Source organism: Hemitrygon akajei, chromosome 10 (genome assembly GCF_048418815.1).
Source record: "Hemitrygon akajei chromosome 10, sHemAka1.3, whole genome shotgun sequence".
Classification (NCBI taxonomy): Eukaryota; Metazoa; Chordata; class Chondrichthyes; order Myliobatiformes; family Dasyatidae; genus Hemitrygon; species Hemitrygon akajei.
In genome coordinates, this window is record NC_133133.1 from 147,967,719 (window position 1) to 147,994,591 (window position 26,873).

The following is a 26,873-nucleotide window of genomic DNA, read 5'->3' on the forward strand; positions in this document are numbered from 1 at the left end:
GTGGTGCTATATATAATTGATGTAAAAAATTATATTGTATTAATCTAAGTCGAACTTTTATTGTATTTATCATACTATCAGACCAACTTTTTCCATCAATTTTAACATTCAAATCAGATTCCCATTTTTGTCTTGATTTATGAATTCCAGATTCAATTGTCTGTTTTTGAATCAAATTGTACATACAAGATGTAATTTTTTTAATTTTTCCTTTTTGAATTAATATTTCTATTTCACTAGGTTTTGGCATCAACATTGTTTGACCCAGCTTTTCTCGTAAATAAGCCTTTAATTGAAAATAACAGAAAAGAGTGTTGTTTGATATTTTATATTTATTTTTTAATTGATCAAACGACATCAATATACCTCCTTCAAAACAATCACCTATATATTTAATCCCCTTTTGGAACCAATTATGTAAAAGTTTATTATCCATTGTAAAAGGAATAAGCCTATTTTGAATTAAAGTTCTTTTTGCTAATAAAGATTTCTTTATCTCATTGTCCATATTTACCTTATTCCATAAATCAATCAAGTGTCTTAATATAGATTCTTTTTTTTCCCGTATCCATTTGGATTCCCATTTATATATAAAATCTTCTGGTATGTTTTCTCCTATCTTATCTAATTCTATTCTAATCCATGTCGGGTTTTTTTCATCAAAAAAAGACGCAATAAATCTGAGTTGATTTGCTTTATAATAATTCTTAAAATTTGCAAGTTGTAAACCTCCTAAATCAAATTTACATGTCAATTTTTCCAATGATATTCTTGACATCTTTCCTTTCCAAAGGAATTTCCTTACATACCGTAGATGTCAGATTATAAGCCGCTACTTTTTTCCCACATTTTGAACAGCTTTGAACACTGCGGCCTTTACTACGGTGCGGCTAATGCATGATTTTTTTTCATGCCGCCAAAAACATTTTGCCTCGTAACAGTAGACCAATAAAATTGATGAGTAGTTCACAGAGGTCCAATGAAATTGTACGATAAATCAAGCGCACTTTCACAATTAAATTATTGTAAATCAGTCATTTGTACTCACCCTCATCAACATGGAAAACACTCGAAGAAAAGCATTGTGCTGCCTTTATGGCAGTTATTTAGTTTATAATATTTTCGCTTAGTAATTCATTTGTTAGTATTTTCTAGTTAAAGTTAGAAGTGTTTTAAGTACCCGGTATATTTGTTTTCTGTACTACATCCCGGGATGCTATGACGTCACATCCAGTTTTGCCGCGTCTTGTGGGAAACACCGGTTTGCGATAAACGGGAAGGTGGGGGGCGAGCGGCATTAGACCCAAGCGAAAACGCTGCTTTTAAGTTAAAGGCGATCAATAACTTTTCCTGGTAGGCTGCAGTATATATATTTTTTACCAGTCGTTAGGAGATATTGGAATGTTGTTCGTGCACTGTTCAGTAAAAAAGTATACGCAACGTAATTTGTGTGTTACCGATACGTATGTATATTTAAAAGTAGCCGCGTTACAGGCACGGTTCGAAAAAAAGCATTTGCAATATGTATTTGTTTATGTTACCATATGGATTTAATTAAAAGTTAAAAAATCCTCACGTGTAATATCTCTCTGTGTAAATATCTCATATTACAACGTGGGACACCTGCGGCCTAAAATCCGGTGCGGCCTAAAATCCGGTGCAGCTTGTACAAGTACAAAACTGATTTTCTTTCTAAAATTAGAGCCAGCGGCTTTTAATCAGGTGCGCTCTGTAGTGTGAAATCTACGGTATTTATTCAGTTCTTGAAAAAACTTCTGAGGTAATTGTATTGGTAAAGTTTGGAATAAATATTGCAATCTAGGAAATATATTCATTTTTACAGCATTAACTCTACCTATTAATGTTATTGGTAACATCATCCATTTATCAAGATCCTCTTTTTTTTAATAATGACAAATAATTTTGTTTATATAAATTTTTTACATCATCATCAACTCTAATAACTAAATATTTTATCCCATTTATTGACCATCGAAATTGAGTTACTAATCGACATTGATTATAATTTCCTTTGGTAAGGGGTAAAATTTCACTTTTATCCCAATTTACTTTATACCCTGATACTTTCCCATATTCTTCCAATCTAAAAGATAATCTTTGCAAAGATTGCAATGGGTTTGTTAAATAAATTAAAACATCATCAGCAAATAAATTAATCTTATATTCTTCTTGATTAACTCTAAAGCCCCCAATGTCTGAATCTGTTCTAATTAATTCAGCTAATGGTTCTATTGCCAATACAAATAAAGCAGGTGATAATGGGCAGCCTTGTCTAGCTGACCTCGTTAAGCAAATTGGTGTTGAAATCTGACCATTTGTAACTACTTTAGCTTGAGGATTAGTATTTAAGGTTTTAATCCATTGTATAAAAGATTTTCCTAATTCATATTTTTCCAATACCTTAAATAAAAAATCCCATTCCAATCTATCAAATGCTTTTTCTGCATCCAAAGCAACTGCCACACTCATTTCCTCTCTTTTTTGTGCCAAATGAATTATACTAAGTAACCGGGTTATATTATCCATTGACTGTCTGTTTTTAATAAAACCTGTTTGATCCATATATATTAATTTTGGTAAATATTTAGATATTGTATTAAATAAAATTTTTGCTATTATTTTATAATCTGTATTCAACAAAGAAATAGGTCTATATGATGTTGGTTTTAAAGGATCTCTATCTTTTTTGGTAATACAGTTATGATCGCTGTTAAAAAAGATTGTGGGAGTTTATGCATTCTTTCCACTTGATATATTAATTCCATAAAAGGAGGAATTAATAAATCTTTAAATTTTTTATAAAATTCAGGAGGAAAACCATCTTCTCCTGGGGATTTATTACTCTGAAGTGATCCTAAAGCTTCTTCAACCTCTTTTACTGTAAAGGGCATATCTAATCCTTTCTGTTCTTCCAAATTTAATTTTGGAAGGGTTATTTGTGATCAAAATTTATCTATTTCAGCAATCTTATTTTGTGATTCTGATTGATATAGTTCAGTGTAAAAATTTTTTAAAGTTTCATTAATTTCTAAAGGTTTATAAGTAACCTTATTTACACTTGTTCTAATTGCATTTATTGTTTTAGAAGCCTGTTCTGTTTTCAACTGCCAAGCAAGAATCTTATGTGATCTTTCACCTAATTCGTAATATTTCTGTTTAGTTCTCATAATTATTTTTTCTGTACGATATGTCTGAAGTGTATTATATAGTAATTTTTTTATTAACAAGTTGTCTTCGTTTTTCTTCTGTCCTATATCTTTGAGATTCTTTTTCTAACTTGATATCTTTTTCCAATTGATCTATTTCTGCCATGTATTCCTTCTTAATTTTAGATGTATAACTTATAATCTGACCCCTTAAATATGCTTTCATTGCTTCCCATAATACAATTTTATCCTCAACTGAATGTAAATTTGTATCCAAAAAAAAATCGAATCTGTTTTTTCATAAAATCACAAAAATCTTGACGTTTTAATAAAATTGAATTAAATCTCCATCTATAGATCGATTCCTCCTTTGTCCATCATTATCATCGTCATTATCAAGGGGGAATGATCTGACAGTATTCTTGCTTTATATTCCACACTTTTCACTCTATCCTGAATATTTTTTGATAATAAAAAAAAATCAATCTTCGAGTAAGTTTTATGTCTATTTGAATAAAATGAATAATCTCTTTCTCTTGGATTAATTTTTCTCCATATATCAATCAGGTTTAAATCTTTCATTAATGATGAAGTTAGTTTTATTACTTTTGATTTTGTAACAACTTTAATTGACCTATCCAAAACTGGATCTAAACAAAAATTAAAATCTCCACCTATTAATATTTTATCATGTGCATCAGCCAAGTTCAAAAAAACTTCTTGTATGAATTTTGCATCATTTTCATTTGGTGCATAAATGTTCATAAAAGTCCATAATTCTGAAAAAATTTGACAATGTATAATCACATATCTCCCCACAGAATCAATTACTACACTTTGTATTTTAATTGGTAAAGTTTTATTAACCAAAATTGCAACTCCTCTCGATTTTGAATTAAATGAAGCTGCAATGACATTTCCAACCCAATCTCTCTTTAATTTCTTACGTTCTATTTCTGTTAAATGGGTTTCTTGTAAAAAAGCTATATCTCCTTTCATTTTCTTAATATATGTTAAAACTCTTTTTCTTTTCACAGGTCCATTAAGTCCATTAACATTAAAACTTTAAAAATTAAGTAAATTAATCATTCATAATACCTTGGGAACTCTGAAATTCTCCATGTTGCTATGAGTCTCTCCCCAACCATCCAGGCAAAAAAGAAAAATAGAAAAAAGGTAACTAATATATAAGAAAAAAAAACAAAATACCCCCCCACTAATGTTGCGAATGAAAAGAACACAACATTACCCCCCCCTATTTTACGGGTCATGGCAATCGCCATGATTGTACACGTGAAACTCGTAGCCATCGATCAGGAGCTCCTCCAGCTCCCCCGCAAAAAAAAAAGAAAGAAAATATATTAATGAAGAACAAAAAAGAAAATAATTAATGTCTCTACTCCCAATTAATACTCCTCAACTATTTTTGTTTTCCTTATAAATGTCCGTCAAGTCCAACCTTATTTCAGTCTTCATTAGTCCACTTCATTTCTATAATTCTTTACTCCTCTTCGTGGACATCAGGTAATTCTTGTACAAATTTCTCCGCTTTCCGGTAGTCAACGAAAAATCTTCTTTCTTCGTTATCCAGGAAAATTATCAATTTTGCTGGGTAGCTCAATAAAAATTTATAGCCCTTTTCCCATAAAGATTTTTTCACTGGATTAAATTCCTTCCGCCTCTTCAGACGATCGTAACTTATGTCTGGATAAAAAAAAACTCTTTTCCCTTCTATTATCAATGGCCCATTTCTCTTTTTAGCACCTTGAGTAGCTGCCTTCAAGATCATTTCTTTATCTTGATACCTTAAGCATTTTATCAAAATTGATCTTGGATTTTGATCTTGTTGAGGTCTTGGTCTTAAAGCTCTGTGTGCTCTTTCAATTTCAATTACTTGGCTTCCTTCTTTCATTTCCAAAATTTTCGGAATCCATTCTTGAAAGAATTTTATTGGATTTTCTCCCTCTGTACCTTACATAAGACCAACAATTTTAATATTATTTCGTCTACTAGAGTTTTCAAGCGCATCTATTTTTTCCAACATCCGTTTTCTTTCTATAGTCCAGGCAAGATTATTGTCTTCTATCTTATCTATTCTTTCAGTATTTTCTTCCATTTTTACTTCCATCTCTTTAACTTTATTATCCATCTTTTGTTTTTCCACCACATTATCGAGTGTATTCTTCATCCTTCTTATAACTGTTCTTATAGCTTTTAATTCATTCATCATATATATCAGGATATCTCTTATGTCTCCTTTAATCTCTTCCTTCTTTTCCTCTTCTTCATCCTCTATTTCCCAAAGAGTCTGATTCCACTTCCGATTCACTTCCAGCCATAGTTGGGATCTGTAGTTTTGTCAATATCTGTTCATGCATACTTGTTTCTTCGCGCATGCGTTGTTCTTGCCGTTTCTTCTTAGAGACCGCCGACATTGCTGCAACTTCCTGTCCCGCATCATCAGAAGTGCCATGCACTTCGCCAGGAGGAGATCCAACTTGAGTCCGAGGCTTCGCCGAGACGGTTAGGCCTTTCTCCCCGACGATTTGCGCAGTCTTCAAAGTAGTAGCTTTCTTCTGTTTCGGTTTAGGAGCCATATCCAAAAATAATCCTGAGTTACTTATAAGTAGTTTCTAGTAGGTATTTATTAATTCTTCTTCATTTAAACCCTATTTCATTACTTTTTACGAGGGAGCTGGATTCCCAATGCCGCGACCCTACGTCATCACGTGACGTCCCTCCCTGATGAAAGGTCTTGACACAAAATGTCAACTGTCCATATTTCCTGCAGCATCTTGTGTGGATAATTAGGGTGCAGAAAGAATCTTCAACTGTAAATCAGTGGTAGCACACCATTGCAGGAAATACAAGCTTGCAAAGGACATTACTGTTACCTGTATTAACTTGAGTTCACCATGAGTCTAACTTTGCTTTCTTTACAATTGTCTCTGCTAATTTAAGGGTCATATTTCCAGATGAAACATGAACTATTTCCTCTTGCCTGCTGAGTTCCTTCCTCCAGCAGTTTGTTTTGCTCTAAATTCCAGCATCTGCAGTCTCATGACTCAAGGCCATATAGGGAATCTTTCCAAGTTCTCACTCAATGAGCCAACTGAAGACCAGTGTTGACAAGTATTTCATCTATCTTCAGAAACACGTTACCAATGGGAAACTCGCTCAACAAGTTTGTAATAGTTTCTGTGAACACCCATCTTGATGACAATCAAACCTCAACTCTGCAATTATGTTCTTAGCAACTGACCAACAAGTATGTTTACAAAGATGTTTGGCATGCAGGACATCCTTTACTTCTGGTTCTGTGAGCACTTTGCTAACTTAATAATCTCCAAGTTTTAAAGCATATCCAGAACTTTCCAATCTAGCTGAACTGCTCATTGTTCAGTTCATGAATCACTGACATTTTACTTTGGAAAAAGGAGAGGTCATCCCAAGTTTACATCAGTGTTCTGTTCCTATGTGTTGTTCACAATTTCAACAGCTCATATCAGATGTGCAGCCATGGGCCAAGTTTCCAGTTAACAGAATATACCTGTAGCCCCACAGAAGCCAGCACATAGACCATAACACAGTACAGGCTTTTCAATCCACAATGTTGTGCCGACCTATTAATCTACTCTTACGATCTACCTAACCCTTCCCTCCTACTTAGCCCTCCCTTTTTCGATCATCCATGAGCCAATATAAGAGTTCCTTAAATGCCTCTGATGTATCTGCCTCTACAGCCAAGCTGATGGTGCCTGTGGACAGCAAGACCTAGCCAACATTCAAGCAGGGTCAATAACTGGTAGCAATCAAATCAAAATTATGGACTTTCAATAGATTTTCTCCAAAAAAACCTAACCACTTTCCCTTAACATTGCCATTTCACTTACAATCAACATCCTCTGGGTTACCACTGACTTTAGAACTCAGAGTAGGTCAGTCACATCTTACTGGAGTGTGGGGGTGTCATACTTGAATACGTCATCACTAACTAGAAGTTTAACTAGTCCGAATTCTTGTTGTCAGTGACTCCCTCTTAAATATCACAAAGCCTTTCTGCAGTTTACAAGTCACAAATCATGAGTATGATCAAATACTCTGAACTTGCCTGGATACATGTTGAAATCATCTTGATTGGTATCCTTTCTGAATATCCATTCCCTTCACCAGTAGGATGTACCATCTATAAAATTAATTTCCATTTCTCACCAAGATTTCCTATTTCCTAAATCTGCAATCTTTACCATTACCACCAAAAGGGATCAAGACCACAGGGAACATTACCAGCTGTAGATGCCCTCCAATTCAGACTCATAAATATCATTACCTTTCAATGCCTCTGAGTCTAAGTCTTGAAATTCCCTACCCAACAGTACAGTGGGCGTAACTTCACTTGAAGGACCACAGTGGTTTAAGGCAGCAACTCATGATGGGCAATTACTGACAGACATTTATGTAATGCCCAGATCATAGGAAGTTTTAAGCTACATTTGTACTGTAACTGACCATTAAATAACTTATTTAAAGTACTACCCTGTAGTTAGTAACTCAACCAGTTCAGTATTTTTTTCAGTAAACCAGTTCACTCTCAATAATTACTCCTTCAGCTCCTCCCACTTCCTTCAAACCAAAGGTATAGCCATGGGCACTTGCACGGGTCCTAGCTATGCCTGCCTTTTTGTCGGCTACATAAAACAGTCCATGTTCCAAGCCTACACCAGTATCACTCCATAACTCTTCCTATGTCACACTGACAACTGCATAGGTAACTGCTTCCTGCACCCTTGCAGAGCTTGTCAACTTCATCAACTTTGCCTCCAACTTCTACCCTGCCCTCAAGCTCAACTGGTCTGTTTCCAACACCTCCCTCCCCTTCCTACAGCAGGTCAGAGAATACTAGATGCTTGTACATTTCTCGGGTCAACTACAGCTCAACAAATTTACAGAGTGAGAGACTGCAGAGTGAGTTAGAGACAGTTCCCTGTGGACTTTACTCAACAGTTTTTAAAAAGCGAGTGGGGCCTGTAAGGACTTGTCTGCAAAGTGGGAGATTGATTGAGTTAATAGTAACTCGGATTAATTAGCAAGAGCCAATAAAAAGAATCAGGGTTTGAGCACAGACCTTTAGAGTGGTCAAGCTTTGGCTCAACAGGTTTCGGCAAAAACAGGTGCAGGCTAAAACTTAATTTGAGAAGTTCGAGGTGTAACAAATGTAGGGAGAATGGTACCTCAGACAGTGGAATACTCCTCCTATTAGATTTGGGATTTCAGGGTACCAAATGGTCACCCCCATGACTACATCTGCAAGAAGTGCATCCAACTTCAGCTCCTAACAAGGGTCAAAAAACTGGAGCTAGAGCTGGATGCATTTACAACCATCTGAGCAGCTGAAAACCTAATAGTCAAGCCTTTTACTGAAGTGATTACACCCAGTGTACAGGCTTCAGATAGTGGATGGGTGACAACTTAAGTAAGGGAAATAGATAGATAGATAGATAGATACTTTATTCATCCCCATGGGGAAATTCAACATTTTTTCCAATGTCCCATACACTTGTTGTAGCAAAACTAATTACATACAATACTTAACTCAGTAAAAAATATGATATGCATCTAAATCACTATCTCAAAAGCATTAATAATAGCTTTTAAAAAGTTCTTAAGTCCTGGCAGTAGAATTGTAAAGCCTAATGGCATTGGGGAGTATTGACCTCTTCATCCTGTCTGAGGAGCATTGTATCGATAGTAACCTGTCGCTGAAACTGCTTCTCTGTCTCTGGATGGTGCTATGTAGAGGATGTTCAGAGTTATCCATAATTGACCGTAGCCTACTCAGCGCCCTTCGCTCAGCTACCAATGTTAAACTCTCCAGTACTTTGCCCACGACAGAGCCCGCCTTCCTTACCAGCTTATTAAGACGTGAGGCGTCCCTCTTCTTAAGCCAGTAGCGTAGGATTTTCTTGTGGCCATTGCCCTCAGCAACAAGTATACCCCTTTTGATACTGCTGGGGAAGGTGGGGTGGGGGGGAGGGGTAAGATGACTAATCAAGGAACAGCATCAGTAGCCAGCCAGGCCAGTGGCACTGAGGCTCAGTGCAGAGTGGCAGTGATAGGAAACTCGATAGTTAGGGCAACAGACAGGAAATTCTGTGGCTATGAAAGAGAAGCCAGGTTGGTGTGTTGCCTCCTGCATGCTAAGGTCCAGAATGTGTGAGCAGCTGCAGAAGTTGGTCAAGATGGAGGGTGAACAGCTAAATGTTGGGGGCACATTGGCTCCAATGTCATAGGTAGAAAGGGAGAAGTAGAAGTAGTAATAATACTCATCGTCATCATCATCATCTCTGGATTACTGAGCCCAATTTACTAGTCAGGGCAAGAATAGGATGATGGTAGAGATGAATGAGTGTCTAAGGAAGTGGTGTGGGTGGGGGGGGCAGGGTTTCAGATTTCTGGATCATTGGGGCCTCTTCTGTGGGAAGTATGACCTATACAAAAAGGACTGATTAGACCTGAACATGAGGGGACCAATATCCTTACGGGCCTGTTTGCCAGAGTCATTGGGGAGGGTTTAAACTAATTTGGCAGAGGGATGGGAACTTGAGTGATGGGGCAGGTGGTATACAAGTTAGTGCAGTGTTTAATGCGACAGTGAGGAATGACAAGCAGATGATAGGGCAAAATGTTAAGTGTAACATGGAAGCAAAATCAAAGAGACTGATGAATTCAAGACTGAAGGTGTTATATTTGAATGCACACTGTATACGGAATAAGGTAGACGAACTCATAGTGCAATTAAGAGATTGGCAGGTATGACATTGTGGGCATCACTGAGATGAGTCTGAAAGAAGATCATAGCTGGGAGCTGAACAGCGAAAGGACAAGCAGATAGGTAAAGGGAGTGGGTGCTTTTGTTAGTCGAAAAAAGGAAATCAAATCCTTAGAAAGAGATGATATTAGATGAAGATAAGAATTCTTGTGGGCAGAGTTAAGAAACTGCAAGGGTAAAAAGACCCTGATGGAAGTTATATAAAGGCTCCCGAACAATAATTTTCAAAAGGAGAAAAGAAAAGGTATGTAATAAAGGCAATCTTGTGATATGTTATGATTTGGAAAATGAGATTGATGCTGGATCTAAAGAGAGGGAATTTGTAGAATGCCTACGAGATGGCACTTTAGACCAGTTTGTGATTGACCCCACTTGGGGAAAGGCAAACTGGTTTCAGTGTTGTGCAATGAACCAGATTTGATTAGGGAGCTTAAGGTAAAGGAACCCTTGGGAGACAGTGATCATAACACAATAGAATACACTCTGCAGTTTGAGAGAGAGAGAGAAGATAAAGTCAGATATATCAATATTACAGTGGAGTAAAGGGAATTATAAAGCCATGAGAGAAGAGCTAGCAAAGTTGAGTGGAAGGGGACACCAGCAGGGATGACAGCAGAACAGCAATGGCTGGAGTTTCTGGGGGCAATTCAGAAGGCCTAGCATAGATACATCCCAAAGATGAAGTAGTAGTCTAAAAGGAGGATGAGGCAACCATGGCTGACAAAGACAGCATAAAACAAATGACAGCATATAATATAGCTAAAATTAGAAAGTGTTTAAAAACCAACAGGCAATGAAAAAACCATATGGAGGAAAAAAAATAGGAAAGTAAGCTAGCCAAAAATATCAAAGAGGATGCCAAAAGTTTTTTTCACATATATAAAGAGTAAAAGAGAGGCAAGAGTGGATATTGGACCACTGGAAAATGATGCTGGAGGGATAGTAATGGGGGCTGGGGAGAGGGAAACAAAACAAATGGCAGAGTATTTTGCATTGGTCTTCACTGTTGAAAACACTAGCAGAATACCAGGAATTCGAGTGTCAAGGAAGAAGTGAGTGTAGTTGCTATTACTAAGGAGAAGGTGCCTGGGAAGCTGAAAGGTCTGAAGGTAGATAAGTTACCTGGACCAAATAGACTACACCCCAGGGTTCTGAAAAGTGGTGGTTGAAGAGATTGTGATGATTCAAGAATCAGTTGATTCTGGAATGGATCCAGAACACTGGAAACTTGCAAATGTCAGTCCACTCTTTCAAAAGGGAGGGATGCATAAGAAAGGAAATTATAGGCCAGTTAGCTCGACTTCAGTGGTTGGGAAGATGCTGCAACCCATTATTAAGGATGAGGCTTTGGAGTACTTAAAGGCACATGATAAAGTAGCCTAAAGTCAGAATGATTTCGTTAAGGTGAAATCTTGCCTGACAAATCTGTTGGAATTCTTTGAGGAAATAATTGGCAGGATAGAGTCAGTGGACGTGGCTTACTTGGATTTTCAGACAAGATGCCGCACATGAGGCTGCTTAACAAGGTAAGTCCCATGCTATAACAGGAAAGATACTAGCATGGATAGATTGGCTACCGGGAGGAGACAAAGTCAGAATAAAGAGGGCCTATTCCGGTTGACTGCCAATGACAAATGGTGTCCCGCAGGGATATTGGGACCGCTTCTTTTCACGTAATATGTCAATGATTTGGATGATGAATTGATGGCTTTGTGGCCAGGTTTGCAGATGATATAAAGATAGATGGAGTGATAGGTAGAGTTTAAGAAGCAGGGAGTCTACACAATGACTTGGGCAGACTGGGAGAATGGGCAAAGGAGTGGCAGATGGAGTAGTGTAGGGAGTGTAGGGAAGTGTATGGTAGAAGGAATAAAGGCAAAGTCTATTTTCTAAATGAGGAGAAAATACAAAAATCAGAGCTACAAAGGGACTCGGAAGTCTTCACGGAGGATTCCCCAAAGGTTCATTTGCAGGTCGAGTCAATGGCAAGGAAGACAAATGTAACATTAGTATTCATTTCAAGATGACTAGAATACAAAAGCGAAGATGTGATACTGTGCCCTTATAATGCACTGGTCAGACTACACTTGGAGTACTGAGAGCCATTTTGGATCCCTTATCTAAGAAAAAATGTGCTGGTATTAGAAAGGGTCCAGAGAATTTTCACGAGAATGATTCCAGAAATGAAAGCGTTCGCGAATAAGAAACATTTGAAAGCCTGGGCATAAACTTACTGGAGTTTAGAAGAATGGGGGTGAGGGAGGATCTCATTGAAAGAACTGGATAGAGCGGATGTGGAGCACATGTTTCCTGTAGTGGAGAGTCTAGGATCATGATGGAATGGCAGTGCAGACTTGATGGACTGAGTATCCTAATTCTACTCCTATATCTTATAGTCTTAAGTTTCTTGCAAATTTTACACACCAGGAATGAAAATGCGGTTTTTAATCTTTAAAGTATTACATATATTGAGATGGATCCATTAGTGCATTAAAAGTAGTTTAATTCACCTTAGAAAAACAGCTAAAACAATTCAACCAAAATAAGCAACGTTGTGCCTTTAAAGACAATCTTGCATGTTTCTCCCACTAGTAGTCAATGATGAGCAAAGTGGTGCAGGAGTCGGTGCTAGGGTCACAACTGTTATGATATACTTTAACAATTTGGAAAGAGGGATTAAGTATAACATATCTATGATTGTTGATGACACTAAATTCAGTGGAAAACAAATTACTTAGAGGATTGAATGGGGGAAGCAGGTTCGATAGGCCAGATGATAGGCCTACTCTTATTTCTTATGTTCTTATTATATAATAAGTAAGACTAACTGTCTTTGACAATACAACAGCTTTTGATCAAGTATAGCATCAAGGAATCTGATCAAACTGCAGTCCAGGAGAATCAGGGAGAAAACCCACCACTGGTAATACTATCTAGTAACTCCTGTGGCGGTTAGAGCTCAATCATCTCAGCCACAGGACATCTTTCCAAGAAGTTCTTTGCGATAGTGTCCTGGGCCCACCTATCTTCAGTTGCCTCATCAATGACCTGCTTTCAATCATAAGGAAGGGGAGGGAAGTTCAAGGGGGATATTAGAGGAAGGTTTTTCACTCAGAGAGTGGTTGGTGCGTGGAATGCACTGCCTGAGTCAGTGGAAGTTTAAGAGACTACTAGACAGGTATATGGAGGAATTTAAGGTGGTGGGTTATATGGGAGGCAGGGTTTGAGGGTCGGCACAACATTGTGGGCCGAAGGGCCTGTAATGTGCTGTACTATTCTATGTTCTATAAGGTCATAAGAGGAGATGTTCATTGATCATTGCACAATGTTCAGCATCATTCATTCACGTAACATTCATTCCACACAAATGCCAGCTAATGACGATATCCAACAAGCAATAATCCAGTTATCATCCTCTGAAAAGCAATGGCATACCATTACTAAATTTCTCTACCCACTATCAATATCCAGGGAGTTACCAGACACAAGAGACTGCAGAGTCTATCGCAACAATATGCTGATGGGTCAGGCAGCATCTGTAGAAGGAAAAGAAACATTGACCATCCATTTCCCTCCACTGATATTGTCTGATCCCTGTGATCCTCCAGCACATTGTGTTGCCCACATTCAGAATTCAGGTACAAGAGTAGGTCAGAGGTTAGGAATTTTATAAACTTGCCTCCCAATTCCGCAAGGCCTGTCCACAATCTACAAGGCTCAAGCGTCCACCTGCCTACGTGCAGCATCAACAACGCTCAAGAAGCATACTAGACAGAACAGTCCATTTAACAGGCAACCCATCCAAAACTATTTACTCACTCCACCACCAGCTCAGAGTAGCAGCACTTTGTTCCTTCTACAGCAACTCATCAGAACTCTTTGGACAGTGTCTTTCAAATTCACAACCTCTACTAAGCAGAAAGATGGGGGCAGCAAAAACATGGGAACATTACCACCACCACATGGAAGTTGGCCTTCAGACCACCTTGACATGGAAATGTATTACTGTTACGTCACAGTCATTCACACAAAATGCTGGAACTCCTCCCCAACAAAATTGCAGGTATACTCACACCACAAGGACAGGTTTGAAAAGCCATGACCTGCAGGGATACCAGCATACCAGTGTGAGGAGATGTGATTTAACCAGCATAAGTGAGATGGGTTGCATAACCTCTGCTCAATGTGTTGTAAATATATCTCGTGATTCTAAAAGTACTGAAGCTACACTCAACATCTCAGCTTATTTTGCCCTTGTACAGATCACAGTCCCCAAGTTTGTATTCCATTTTATTTATTGTAAGAAAAGCAGCCAGTACAGGATCTGGCCTCACAGCTCCAGCGACCTAGGTTTGGTCCTGAGCTTGGGCATTGTTCACATGGTGTTTGCATTTTCTCCCGTGTGGGTTTCCTTCAGGCACTAACTTCCCTCCACATTCCAGGAATATGCTGTTTCAAACAGGTTACTTGGCCAAAAAATTGTCCCAAGTGTGTAAATAAGTGGGAGAATCTTGGGGGGGGGGGGTGATTTGATGGGGATGAATAAAAATATGGGATTAATGTAGGACAAGTGCAACTGGATCATCGATGGTCAAATGGGCTATTTCCATGCTGTATCTCTATGATTCTCTGAAGCTGGAAAATCATTTTTTGTTTCACTTGAGAATATGCATGCATGTCCCAAGATAAAGATTAAGTCAGAAATTTTGTAAAGGTAGCAATCATTCAAGGATGTCAAAAATGTTTAATAAAAGGTATTTCAATAAATTGAAAATGCCAGCAATTAAAATGAAAAGTATCCCCATGTGATATTACATAAGACTTTATTGCATACAAGTAATCGAAACAAATAAATACTAAATTATACAGGCAAAACAGTACAGTTTAGTCATGTGATTCAAAAACTTCGCACCCTGTTCTAGTTAATGACAATTCATACAACTAACAAACATTGAACAGAAACCTGTTTTTCAGCTTAAAGGTAATTCTTGCAAATAAAATACATATGGCAAAAATAACTTTTGTAATTAATTCTAACTAAAACAGGACTAAAGACAAAAACAAAAAAACTCTTAAGTATGCACCGAGATAGCAAAGGGAAAATACTTCAAAATAGTTTCTGAATCTAATCACAATGATAGAAGAATCATTGACCTTCCTGACATAATGAAATTAAGATGGGTTGGATAGCTTTCATTCATCTATACAGTAGATTCCAGTTAATTGGGACACATCAGCACCGGTACATTTTGGCCCAATTAAGCAGCTGCCCCAATTAGTGGAAGTTTCATGGAAAAAGTTAAAATGGTATATAAAAAAAACAAAGACAAACTACCACTTATCTGAGTAACACATTATGTATTTAAATGAAATATTAAACAAATTAGAACACAATCAATACTACTACAAACTGTACACTCATGATTGTGTAGCCAAGTTTCCATCAAACTGAATATATAAGTTTGCTGATGACACCACAATTGTAGGCCTCATCCTAGGTAATGATGAGTCTGAGTACAGAGAGGAAATTAAGAACCTGGTGGCATGGTGCGAAGACAATAACCTATCCCTCAACGTCAGCAAGACGAAGGAATTGGTTGTTGACTTCAGAAGGAGTAGCGGACCACACAACCCCATCTACATCGGTGGTGCACAGGTGGAACAGGTCAAAAGCTTTAAGTTCCTCGGGGTGAATATCACAAATGACCTGACTCGATCTAACCAAGCAGAGTCCACTGCCAAGAAGGCCCACCAGCGCCTTAATTTCAATGTCTGTAGTGAGATGCTGAAGATGTTCTATAGGTCAGTTGTGGAGAGCGCCCTCTTCTTTGTGGTGGCGTGTTGGGGAGGAAGCATTAAGAAGAGGGACGCCTCACGTCTTAATAAGCTGGTAAGGAAGGCGGGCTCTGTCGTGGGCAAAGTACTCGAGAGTTTAACATCGGTAGCTGAGCAAAGGGCGCTGAGTAGGCTACGGTCAATTATGGATAACTCTGAACATCCTCTACATAGCACCATCCAGAGACAGAGAAGCAGTTTCAGCGACAGGTTACTATCGATGCAATGCTCCTCAGACAGGATGAAGAGGTCAATACTCCCCAATGCCATTAGGCTTTACAATTCTACCGCCAGGACTTAAGAACTTTTTAAAAGCTATTATTAATGCTTTTTGAGATAGTGATTTAGATGTATATCATATTTTTTACTGAGTTAAGTATTGTATGTAATTAGTTTTGCTACAACAAGTGTATGGGACATTGGAAAAAAGTTGAATTTCCCCATGGGGATGAATAAAGTATCTATCTATCTATCTATCATCTGTCCCCTAAACCCCTCACTGATTTTTATAGGTGCACCATAAAAAGCATTCTTCAAGGGTGCATCACAACCTGGTATGGAAGTTGTCCTGTCCAAGACAGGAAGAAGCTGCAGAAGATCGTGAATCTAGCCCAGCACATCACACAAACCAATCTTCCATCCTTGGACTCACTTTACACCACACGCTATCGAAGCAGTGCTGCCAGGATAATCAAGGATAAGTCCCACCCAGCCAACACACTTTTTGTCCCACTTCCCTCCGGGAGAAGGTTCAGGAGCATGAAGATACGTATGGCCAGATTTGGGAACAGCTTCTTTCCAACTGTGATAAGACTGCTGAACAGATCCTGACCTGCATCTGGGCCGTACCTTCCAAATATCTGGACCTGACTTGCACTACCATAGTTTCCCTTTTCTATTTTCTAATTATGATTTATAATTTAAATTTTTATTATATTTACTTCGAATGGTACTTCAGGGAGCACGAAGTGCAGAAACAAATTATCACTGTGATGATTGTACGCTCTAGTATCAATTGTTTGGTGACAATAAAGTATTTGTATTTGAGGTGTACACTACTTCATTCTTTTGACTCACTATAAGTAAAATCAGGAGACACCTAGTGTAGACAATGGACTGCCTTCATACAATGCTATCGATGACTGCATCCTTCAAATCTTCATTTTCATTGTAACATTTAAGATCATACTCTACACCTTCAAATTCTTCATAGTCCCAAACATATTCAAGTCATGAAGCTGTTTCATTTCCGGCCATTTCTGGCACTTCCACCCCTAAATACTGGAAATCGCAGAGAGCAGAACGGTTCTGAATTGTCTTACTGCTTACTTCTTTCTCAACAACTTTCAATGTCAAAAATCACTGCTCTTATTTTTAAACACACAAGTACACACAACTGACGCTATTTATAAACTATTCATTCTAAACACAGTGTAGTATCTAATGGCCACACAAGTGCACACGTGTGACGCTAGTTAGAAGCTGCTTGGCAATAGTCTCCTGTCCCAATTAAGCAGCCTAGCGTCTCAAATAAATGAAGGGAATCCCAGCTATTTTCTCAACTAGTATTTGTTAAGAGTCGTCCCAAATAAGTGGATGTCCTGACTAACCAATGGCATAATTACCTGGAATCCACTGTATTGGGATTTTAGTTTGGCATTAGATTGAGTTACTTGGTTTAACAAACTACTGTGCCAATAAAGTTATAAACTGATAAAGAAATAAAGTACGTTATGACTGTTAAGCAAATAGAACAAAGATTTTGTTTAAGGAAATTTACAATTTGGAAATATTTGTCCATTTCATACGACTTGCTCAAAAGACAATTTCTCAAGCCATTTTTCATCCGAGAGAAACATATAATGGCATTCACACATAAATTGTATGAGGAATTCTGTCAGCTAATCAGGTAAAACACAAGCAACAACACATTGATAAAATATAACTACATGACAGTTCTTATTTTATTTTAAATTCACATATTAAAAAAGGTAAAATGGAAACAATACTGTAGCTAATTTCTGGCAGAATCTACTGATGCTAACCTTGCCTGCTTCATGTCAACAGTGAAATCTATCATAGAAGAAACTTTCTCAAATACAATACAATTTAAATCATAATTATTGGTCCAGCAATGTAAGATTACACATTATCAAAATTAATTTAGGTTATCCCTGATGTTCTATATTTTAAGAGTGGATTATTAGGTCAGAGCTAATTAAGGGCCACATGAGGTGGCCAGAGAGGGAGGAGAAAGGGGGAGGTGGAGTTATTTGACAGACGATCGATGTTATGCTTTCTCTGCAGCTTGTTTACTTTTTACAAGGACACAGAGACACACAGAGAAAGACACAGTTAGAGTCAAGATGGATTTGGTCAATGGAAGATACCAGTGAGTTGGTCGCTGGTTTAAACTTTCAGTAGCCCAAAAGGGGTGAGTTGAGATCAATCCAGAGTCTTGATAAATGACTCTCACAAGTTTGCTGCAACTAGAAGTTTACAGAGAAGAGAGGAGAGGAAGGTTTGAAACAGCAACAAACTAGTGACAAAGAGATCACTGTTTGGAGACTCTCTCTAAGTAGCCCGTGAGGGTGAGTTTGTTTCAATTCAACTACAAAGGTGTGATTGTCATATAGTTAATCCACAGGAGTGGGTTCTCTGGTGAGGGGAAACCTTTGTGAATTCCTTGTGTGTTTACCCTTTGTCTGTGTGTGGTAGTTCACTGAAGAAAGGCACCCCTGTGGCAAATCACTGTTGCAGTTATTTCGTATGTCATGGAACTGGATAAGTGGCTATCACGTTGTTTGAGATTGGGGTAACATTGTGGAATCTACCGGCGTGTTGACCCTTGCCTGGGTGGTGATTCCTTTGAAGATGGTCCCCTTTGTGATAAGCTACTGTTGGTGATAATCCATACGTGGATTCTGTTTGAGTATCCTGTGGTATCACTTGTGTTGAAAGGATATTCATCGAAGATCACTGTCGGTGATACTTTGTGTGTGGAGTGGAACAACTTTGGAGATAAAGCCTACTGCCCTTGTTATTTTGTAATGCTGTCATGGAATCTGTGGAATATCGATGAAATTGCTTTCTCACAACACTCGCCTTTGGATTACAAACATCTCAATTCAATCCCATGCATCTGAACTGAATTTTTCTTACATACCATCGTAAGACTGTTTCATTTACCACTTAATCTTGAAGTATATATATTTACACCTATATATGCATAACACTGCTAACCCTTGGATTATTTGGTTTTAAGTTTACTATTATTACTAGTTACTGATAAAATAGTGTTTGTTAACTGCAGAACCAGACTCCAGGTGTGTTCAATTGCTGCTGATACTTTTACAGGGTTGCGTGTACGTGACAAGGCAAAGGACTTCAGACACTGGAAATTTGATGTGTAAACATAAAACACTGAAAACATTCAACAGATCGAAGAAGAATCTGAGAGAAACTTAATGCTTCAGGTTGAAAGCCCAAGAGCGTCTCTGCTTTCTGCAAAGGCTGAGGAAAGTTCATCTCCCAGCACCCCCCCCCCCCCCCCACCCATCCTCATCACATTCGACAGGGGTTGTATTGAGAGCATCCTGAGCAGCTGCATCACTGCCTGGTTTGGAAATTGCACCATCTCGGATCGCAAGACCCTGCAGCGGATAGTGAGGTCAGCTGAGAAGATCATTGGGGTCTCTCTTCCCGCCATTACACACATTTAAACTACATGCTGCATCCACAAAGCAAACAGCATTATGAAGGACCCCTCGCACCCCTCATACAATCTCTTCTCCCTCCTGCCATCTGGGAAAAGGCACCGAAGCATTTGGGCTCTCACAACCAGACTATGTTAACAGTTTCTTCCCCCAAGGTATCAGATTCCTCAATACCCAGAGCCTGGACTGACACCTTACTGCCCTATTGTCCTGTTTATTATTTATTGTAATGCCTGCACTGTTTTGTGCACTTTATGCAGTCCTGGGTAGGTCTGTAGTCTGGTGTAGCTTTTTTATTCTGTGTTTTTTTTTTACGTAGTTCAGTCTAGTTTTTGGACTGTGTCATGCAACACCATGGTCCTGAATAAACGTTGTCTCATTTTTACTGTGTACTGTACCAGCAGTTATGGTCAAAATGACAATAAAAGTGACGACTTGACTTGAAGACTCTCCATCTGATCATATCAAAGACACCTTGTCAAATGAATTATTACCAACTTCTCATTCTGCAGATGCTGCCTGATTTGTTGAATACTTGCTGTCTTTTTTGAATTAATTTGGACAGAATGTGTTAGCCTTGCTAATGTTGCCACACATCCAATAAAAACAAATGCTACAAAATTAAGTGCCTTTATAAATATTAAACTCAGTTTTCTATATTTTCTCATCACTTTTTTCCCCACTTGGCCACAAATACAAGCCCAGAAGTGGGTCATTCAGTCTCTAAGTCTGTTTCAATCAGATCAGGCTAATCTCCACCTTAACGCTACTTACCAAGTCAGGTCAATGGTGTTAAAGGATTACAGAATCAACACAATCTATCAATTTCAGATTCAAAACATTCAATTGCCGTAACTACTATATTTCTGGAGAACATATTCCAGATTTCCACAGTGCTTCCTGACATTATCATAAGAACTCACTCAGCAGAAAAACTATCTCCAACTAATCTATCAATTCTTTTAATACCCCAACTTTATTCATCTTTGGCCTCTATATTCAATTTATAAGCCAAGACTTTACAAGTTGTGTTCATCATTGAAAGCACCATCTTTCTGATGAGTCTTTGCTCCACCATCTCACTCTCTGCACCACCCCCAGCTTAGTGCAGGGTCCATGACTAACTGTGGTATTCCAGATGAAGTTCAATCATAGGTCTGTACATGTGTAACAATTTCACTTTGCCAGCTATTTTGGGATAAAGGCCAAATTTCCATTTGACTTCATTTTTTGCACACCACTTATTCTCAATTTTTTTTACCTAGATTTTAAATTTCTCTCATCCACATTTTCCATCTCCTCACCATTTTGAACGTTTCATGCAGTTTACATCGAAGAAAAATCATTACACTTTCCTGTTTCGAATTCCATATGGTGCAGTTTTACTCACCAGAATTTCCAATGTCCTTTTACAATTCCGACTATGAAAAGGTGACATTCCAAATACATTTTCAAATGTAGGTTAATGAATGTTTAATTCACGAAAGATTAACTCTTCTCCAAGTTCTCAAAAATCTATAACATCTAAATTGGACAATGTGCAACATATACCTAAGGCAAATATGACTTGAAAACGAAGTTCATCTACAGTGAAAATTTCAGTTAAGCAAAAACGATGAAATTTCATCGACGTATTTAGTGAAAAATGTAGGAAATGTTGATAACTGTCTAAATGGACACGTGTAATGTAAATTCAGCAATGAAGATCAATTGAAAGAACTCCAGCTCACTGCGGTTTTCGGTTGACATGACGTCACGTCAAAACAGAAGATATTTCTTCCTTTCCTCAAAGTTTTTAAACAACTTCCAAAAGCACTTCACAATCAATAAAAACACTTTTTTAAAAGAGAAATTCTTTAAGCAATGATGTTTTTACGTTATGTCACCATCAGCCATTCGGAACATGTTTAAATACCTAAATCAAGAGTTTAACCAGCACCTATCGACACAATTTCTTGGACGCCTCCAAAAATCTAACGATTTGTGTGCCGCAAGCCTCGACTAAAACCAAACCACCACGGAAGACAAGTCCTTGTCTAGCAGAGAACAGCTCCACTGGCTCGCCCTGTGATTGTCGAGTTTTCAGGTTTAAACAGATCGCCAGGAAATAGGACGTTTATTATTGTGTTGCTCGCAAATAATCCGCGGACAAGAACGCTGTGATCCGTACTAAACGGTAATCGTTTCATTTCCTTTACCTGCATGTCACCTGTTTAGTCCAACCGACTCCTCCACCACCTCCACCCGCCACTGGTGCCGCAGCCGCTCCCGTTCCTGCCGCCGCCGCCGCCGCCGCCGTCCCCATGGCCGCTCCTGCTGCCTCCGCCATTATCCACCGCTGTCACCTCGCGGCTTCGACCGGGCCTCCCAGCGGCCTCCGCGCGCGCTGCCACTTCCGGAGAGAGTTGCCGTAATCGGCTCGCGCTCCGACTCGGAGGCGCGGGGCTGCGCGCGCGCGCGCGCGGCGTCCCGAGCGTGCCCGCCGCGATCACATTTCCTATTGCTCGTAAAGGAAAGAAAAGGAGGGGGCGGGGGGAGAACAAGTCGGATCCGAGAAGAAATATAATTAAAAGATGTGAATGGACAGTAACGTAGGCAGTAATGTCTCTGACAGATGCGTTCGGGAATCGGGAACAAGGGAGCCGACAGCCCTCGGCAATTTCCGGAGAGGCCGAGCGTGAGTGACGAGAGGGCGGCGGAGTGGGATGCTGCAGCCTCCTGTACTCAGTTTAAAGATAGGGGCGGGAGGTGTTTTAGCGTACAAACGGTGTCATCTGAGGCACGGGTCATAACGTCCCACATGACATGCTGTGTATGATAGTGTTTGTCTTATCAGACCATAAGAACCTTCTCTTCGCTGATATTTACCGAATTAAAAATTGGGTACAATTCCCAACAAACAGGGAGAGTCCTCACTTTCTGGACAATGCGGGTGATAGATGGCCCAGTAACAATCCTACTACGCGGTTCCTACGCCACAAAATTTAAACCTCCGTATTGATTGAAGATCTATATTAAATTATTAATTACATCACATAGGATATTATTGCAAATACTGGTAGCGCGGTGCTTTAATTTTTCAAACACATGGAAAAGCAAAGTTACTCAAGCATTAGGTTCCTTAACCACATACCAGCACTCCTGTTTCCTTTTGTTGCTTTTATATAGAGAATTATTCATAAGAGGCAGTGGGAAGTGTTGCTGGTACGTGATAACTGGTGTAAAGAAAGAACTTTGGAGAGCTTTGGCTTTCTTGACTGTACCTCTTCCCACCCTTTCTCCTGAGAAATGCTATTCTGGTTTCTCAGTTCCTTCACCTCTGCCGCATCTTCTCCCAGAATGAGGCTTTCCTCTCTGGGACATCAGAAATTTCCTTCAAGGAACAGGGTTTCCTTTCCTCCACCATTGATGCTGCCCTCACCTGCATCTCCTCCATTTCCCAGACAAGCAGGCTCACCCCAACTTCCTGCCACCTTAGCAGGGATAGAGTTCCTCTTGTCCTAACCTAGCACCCCATGAGCCTCTGAATCTAACACATCATTTTTAGTAACTTCCACCATCTCCAAAAGGATCCTACCACCAAACATATCTTCACCTCCATCCCCACCCGCTGCTTTCTGCAGGGATCATGTGATTCCCTTCTCCATTCGTCCCTCCCCACTAAGTTCCCTCCTTGCACTTATCCCTGCAAGTTCTACACCTGCCCATTCACTTCCTCCCTCCACCATCCAGGGCCCCAAACAGTACTTCCAGGAGAGGTAAGCAAATATGTGGGGGTCATCTATTGTATCCAGGACTCCCAATGGGCTTCCTCTACATTGGTGAGACTGGTCATAAATTGGGGGACCGCTTTGTCTGCTCCATCCACCAAAAGCAAAATTTCCCAGTAGCCAACCATTTTTAATATTTAACATTGTGGATAGTGTGGAGGGCTGTCAGAAGTTACAGCAGGACATTGATAGGATGCAAAACTGGGCTGAAAAGTGGCAGATGGGGTTCAACCCAAATAAGTGTGTGGTGGTTCATTTTGGTAGGTCAAATATGATAGCAGGATGATGGTAAGACTTGGCAGTGTGGAGGATCAGAGGAATCTTGGGGTCTGAGTCCATAGGACACTTAAAGCTGCTGCACAGGTTGACTCCGTGGTTAAGAAGGCATATGCTGCATTGGCCTTTGTCAATCATGGGATTGTGTTTACGAGTCGAGAGGTAATGTTACAGCTTTACAGGACCCTGGTCAGACCCTACTTGGAATACTGTGCTCAGTTCTGGTCACCTCACTACACGAAGGATGTGGAAACCATAGAAAGGGTTCAGAGGAGATTTACAAGGATGTTGTTTGGATTGGGGAGCATGCCTAATGAGAATAGGTTGAGTGAACTCAGCCTTATCTCCTTGGAGCGACGGAGGATGAGGGCTGACCTGATAGAGGTGTTAAGATGATGAGAGGCATTGATCATGTGGATAGTCAGAGGCTTTTGTCCAGGGCTGAAATGGCTAGTATGAGAGGGAACATTTTTAAGGTATTTGGAAGTAGGTACAGTGGAGATGTCAGGGGTAAATTTTTTTAATGCAAAGAGTGGTGAGTGCGTGGAATGGGCTGCTGGCAATGGTGGTGGAGGCGGATACGATAGGGTCTTTTAAGAGACTCCTGGATAGGTACATGGGGCTTAGAAAAATAGAGGGCTATGAGTAACCCTAGGTAATTTCTAAGGTAAGGACATATTCAGCACAACTTTGTGGGCCGAAGGGCCTGTAGTGTGCTGTAGGTTTTCTCTGTTTCTAATTCCTATACCCCTTCCCTTCCCATTCCAACATATCAGTCTATGACCACCTCTTGTGCCAAGCTGAGGCCACTCGCAGGGTGGAGGAGCAACACATCATATTCCATCTGGGTAGCCTCAAACCTAATGACAGGAACATTGATTTCTCCTTATGGTAAAGAACTGATTCCCTCCCCCTTCCCTCTTCTTCTATTCCCCACTCTGGCCTCTATAACTCTTCTCAGCTGCCTGTCACCTTCATCTGTGCCCCTCCTTTTTCCCATGGTTCACTCTCTTCTATCTGATTATGTCCTCTCCAGTTTTTCCCACCCACCTGACTTCACCTATCACCTTCTAGCTATCCTCCTTCCCATCACCCACCATTTTGTTCTTTCCAGCCCCAAAGAAGAGTCCCAGCCTGAAATATTGACTGTTTATTAAGTTCCATAGATGCTGCCTGACCTGCTGAGTTCCACCAGTATTTTGTATGTGTTGCTTTGAATTTCTTTTAACACCTTTTCATTTCCAAACACCAACAGTTAAAACTGCCAATAGTCACCCCCATGGATTTAAGTAAATGTCAGAATGTTTGCCAAGATCGTGCTACTTTCCCCAGAGTGAAATTTGGCAAGAGGTATAGCATTTTCACTTGGCGAGAAACCTTCCCAATGTACATATCAGAGATTAGGAAATGTGATGCAGATTGGCATATAGGCACTTATTATAAATTCTAAAATGTATATGCAGATTAAAAAAATTAATTCAATTAATCTGCAGCTAGGATAAGGTTAATTTTCAATCTGTGTTGAATAGATTGGATGCAGTTTGAATAAGAATATTTGAATTAGATGCAAGAATATACCATCATGCATACTGCATCATTCAGTGAGATAAAGTCCAATATTTTATCTTTGTGCTACTTTCCTGCATCAGCCCTTCATTTTCTTAATACTTAAAAATCCATTGTTGAAACATGTTTATTATAGAATCCTTATGTAATGTCAAATCAGCATGTTCATCATAAAACAGCACAGCATATAAACAGGCCCTTTGGCCGACAATGTCTGTACCAACCATGATGCCAAATTAAACTGATTCCTCCTGCATATCCCTTCATTCCCCATATATTCATGCACCTGACATGGACCAGTTGGGTCAAAAGGCCTGTTTCCATGCCGCATTACTCTATGACACTCTATGATATTATCTAGCAAGAGAGAGAGAGAGAGAGATTCGCTATCTTGCGACATCAATCAGCTCGCTGTTTCGATGCTACAATCTTCCACACTGCTTCTCTAAGTCCCCCAGCTCGAGGACCAACATGCGCTTACTCACCATCAAAAGAGAGAGAGAGGATTGCTCAAGTACAGGGGCCTTCTTCTGATGGCAGCGCAAACTGTCTGCTGTCTCGATGTTTCAGTCTCCCATGACGCTTCAATCGGTGACATCGGCGAGAAACCGATTCAACCCTGAAGCTGCATATCTACCAGGCCACATGGCGAGTTTCCCCCCACTTATTCCACCTGTCAATATTCTGTCGCAGAAAACAAATATCCTTATGGCAGTGTACCTTACATCTAATTTTGTGTCATCAGCAAACTTGGATACATTATACTTTGTCTCCTCTTTCATGTTGTTAATATAAATGTATATCTAGGAAAATGCAGGCATTTTTTCTTTTTACACAGAGAGAGGTAGGTGCATGGGAAATGCTGCTAGGTGTGGTGGTATGGATATCAATTGAGAGGCAAGAATCGATCCTTTTGTGCCGTCTCTTCAGTATGATAAAGACCTATTGGTTCTGACCTTGTCTTCTGTGATAACTTGTCTATAAATTGCACGTTGCACATTTAGATGGAGAAGTAACAAAGATTTTTACTCATATATATGAAGGATGTAAGAAATAAAGTCAATTCAATTCAATTCTTCAACCCATACTAATACACTTTATTAGTCTAATTAATGTACTGCCTTGTCTGTAACCCTAGTTATTAATTTGTCAGGACACTGGTCTCAGGACAGTTTGAATGAGGCACATCCCAATGAAACAGCTCTTCCTTCCCAAACAATGAACCCATCTGTCCACAACATCTGGTTCAGCCTCTGCCAATTTACATGTGCTCAAGTAATAATATGGAGATATCACTTCAACATATATTGTTAGTTACATTGTAATTTGTAGTTTTTATTTTTATGATTTCAGTGTACTACTGCCACACAATTTCACAACATATGCCAGTGATATTAAACCTGATACTGATTCTATTTAATGCCAGGGTTAAGGGCATCTCCTGTGGTCTAGAGTGGTACTAGCACTCACATTTGAATTTACTGTGTATACAAGATTGCTACAGCCATGGAATTTGTATCAGAAAATGCAATGAAACTACATTCATTGCAAAGACAAATATATGGATGCATGCTGTGAATCAAACAATATATGTAGCACTGGCATTGTTTCATTCTTCAGACCCACAGACATCATAAGAAAGACAGTCTCAGAAGGAATACTTAATCAAATGAGAACAAAAAGAGGACAAAACTTTTCATTATCAGGGCAATCA

The 26,873-nt window shown here is 39.3% G+C and overlaps 1 protein-coding gene across 1 annotated transcript in view; it reads right to left on the reverse strand.

Moving 5' to 3' along the window:
• Positions 1–21,946, reverse strand: part of mkrn1 (makorin, ring finger protein, 1) — a 58,494-nt gene extending 36,548 nt beyond the window's left edge. The window contains exon 1 of the mRNA XM_073059299.1: positions 21,746–21,946. Coding sequence (XP_072915400.1) covers positions 21,746–21,876 — 131 coding nt within the window. The 5' untranslated portion in view covers positions 21,877–21,946. The remainder of the gene's footprint in view (positions 1–21,745) is intronic.
• Between the last annotated feature and the right edge of the window lie 4,927 nt (positions 21,947–26,873).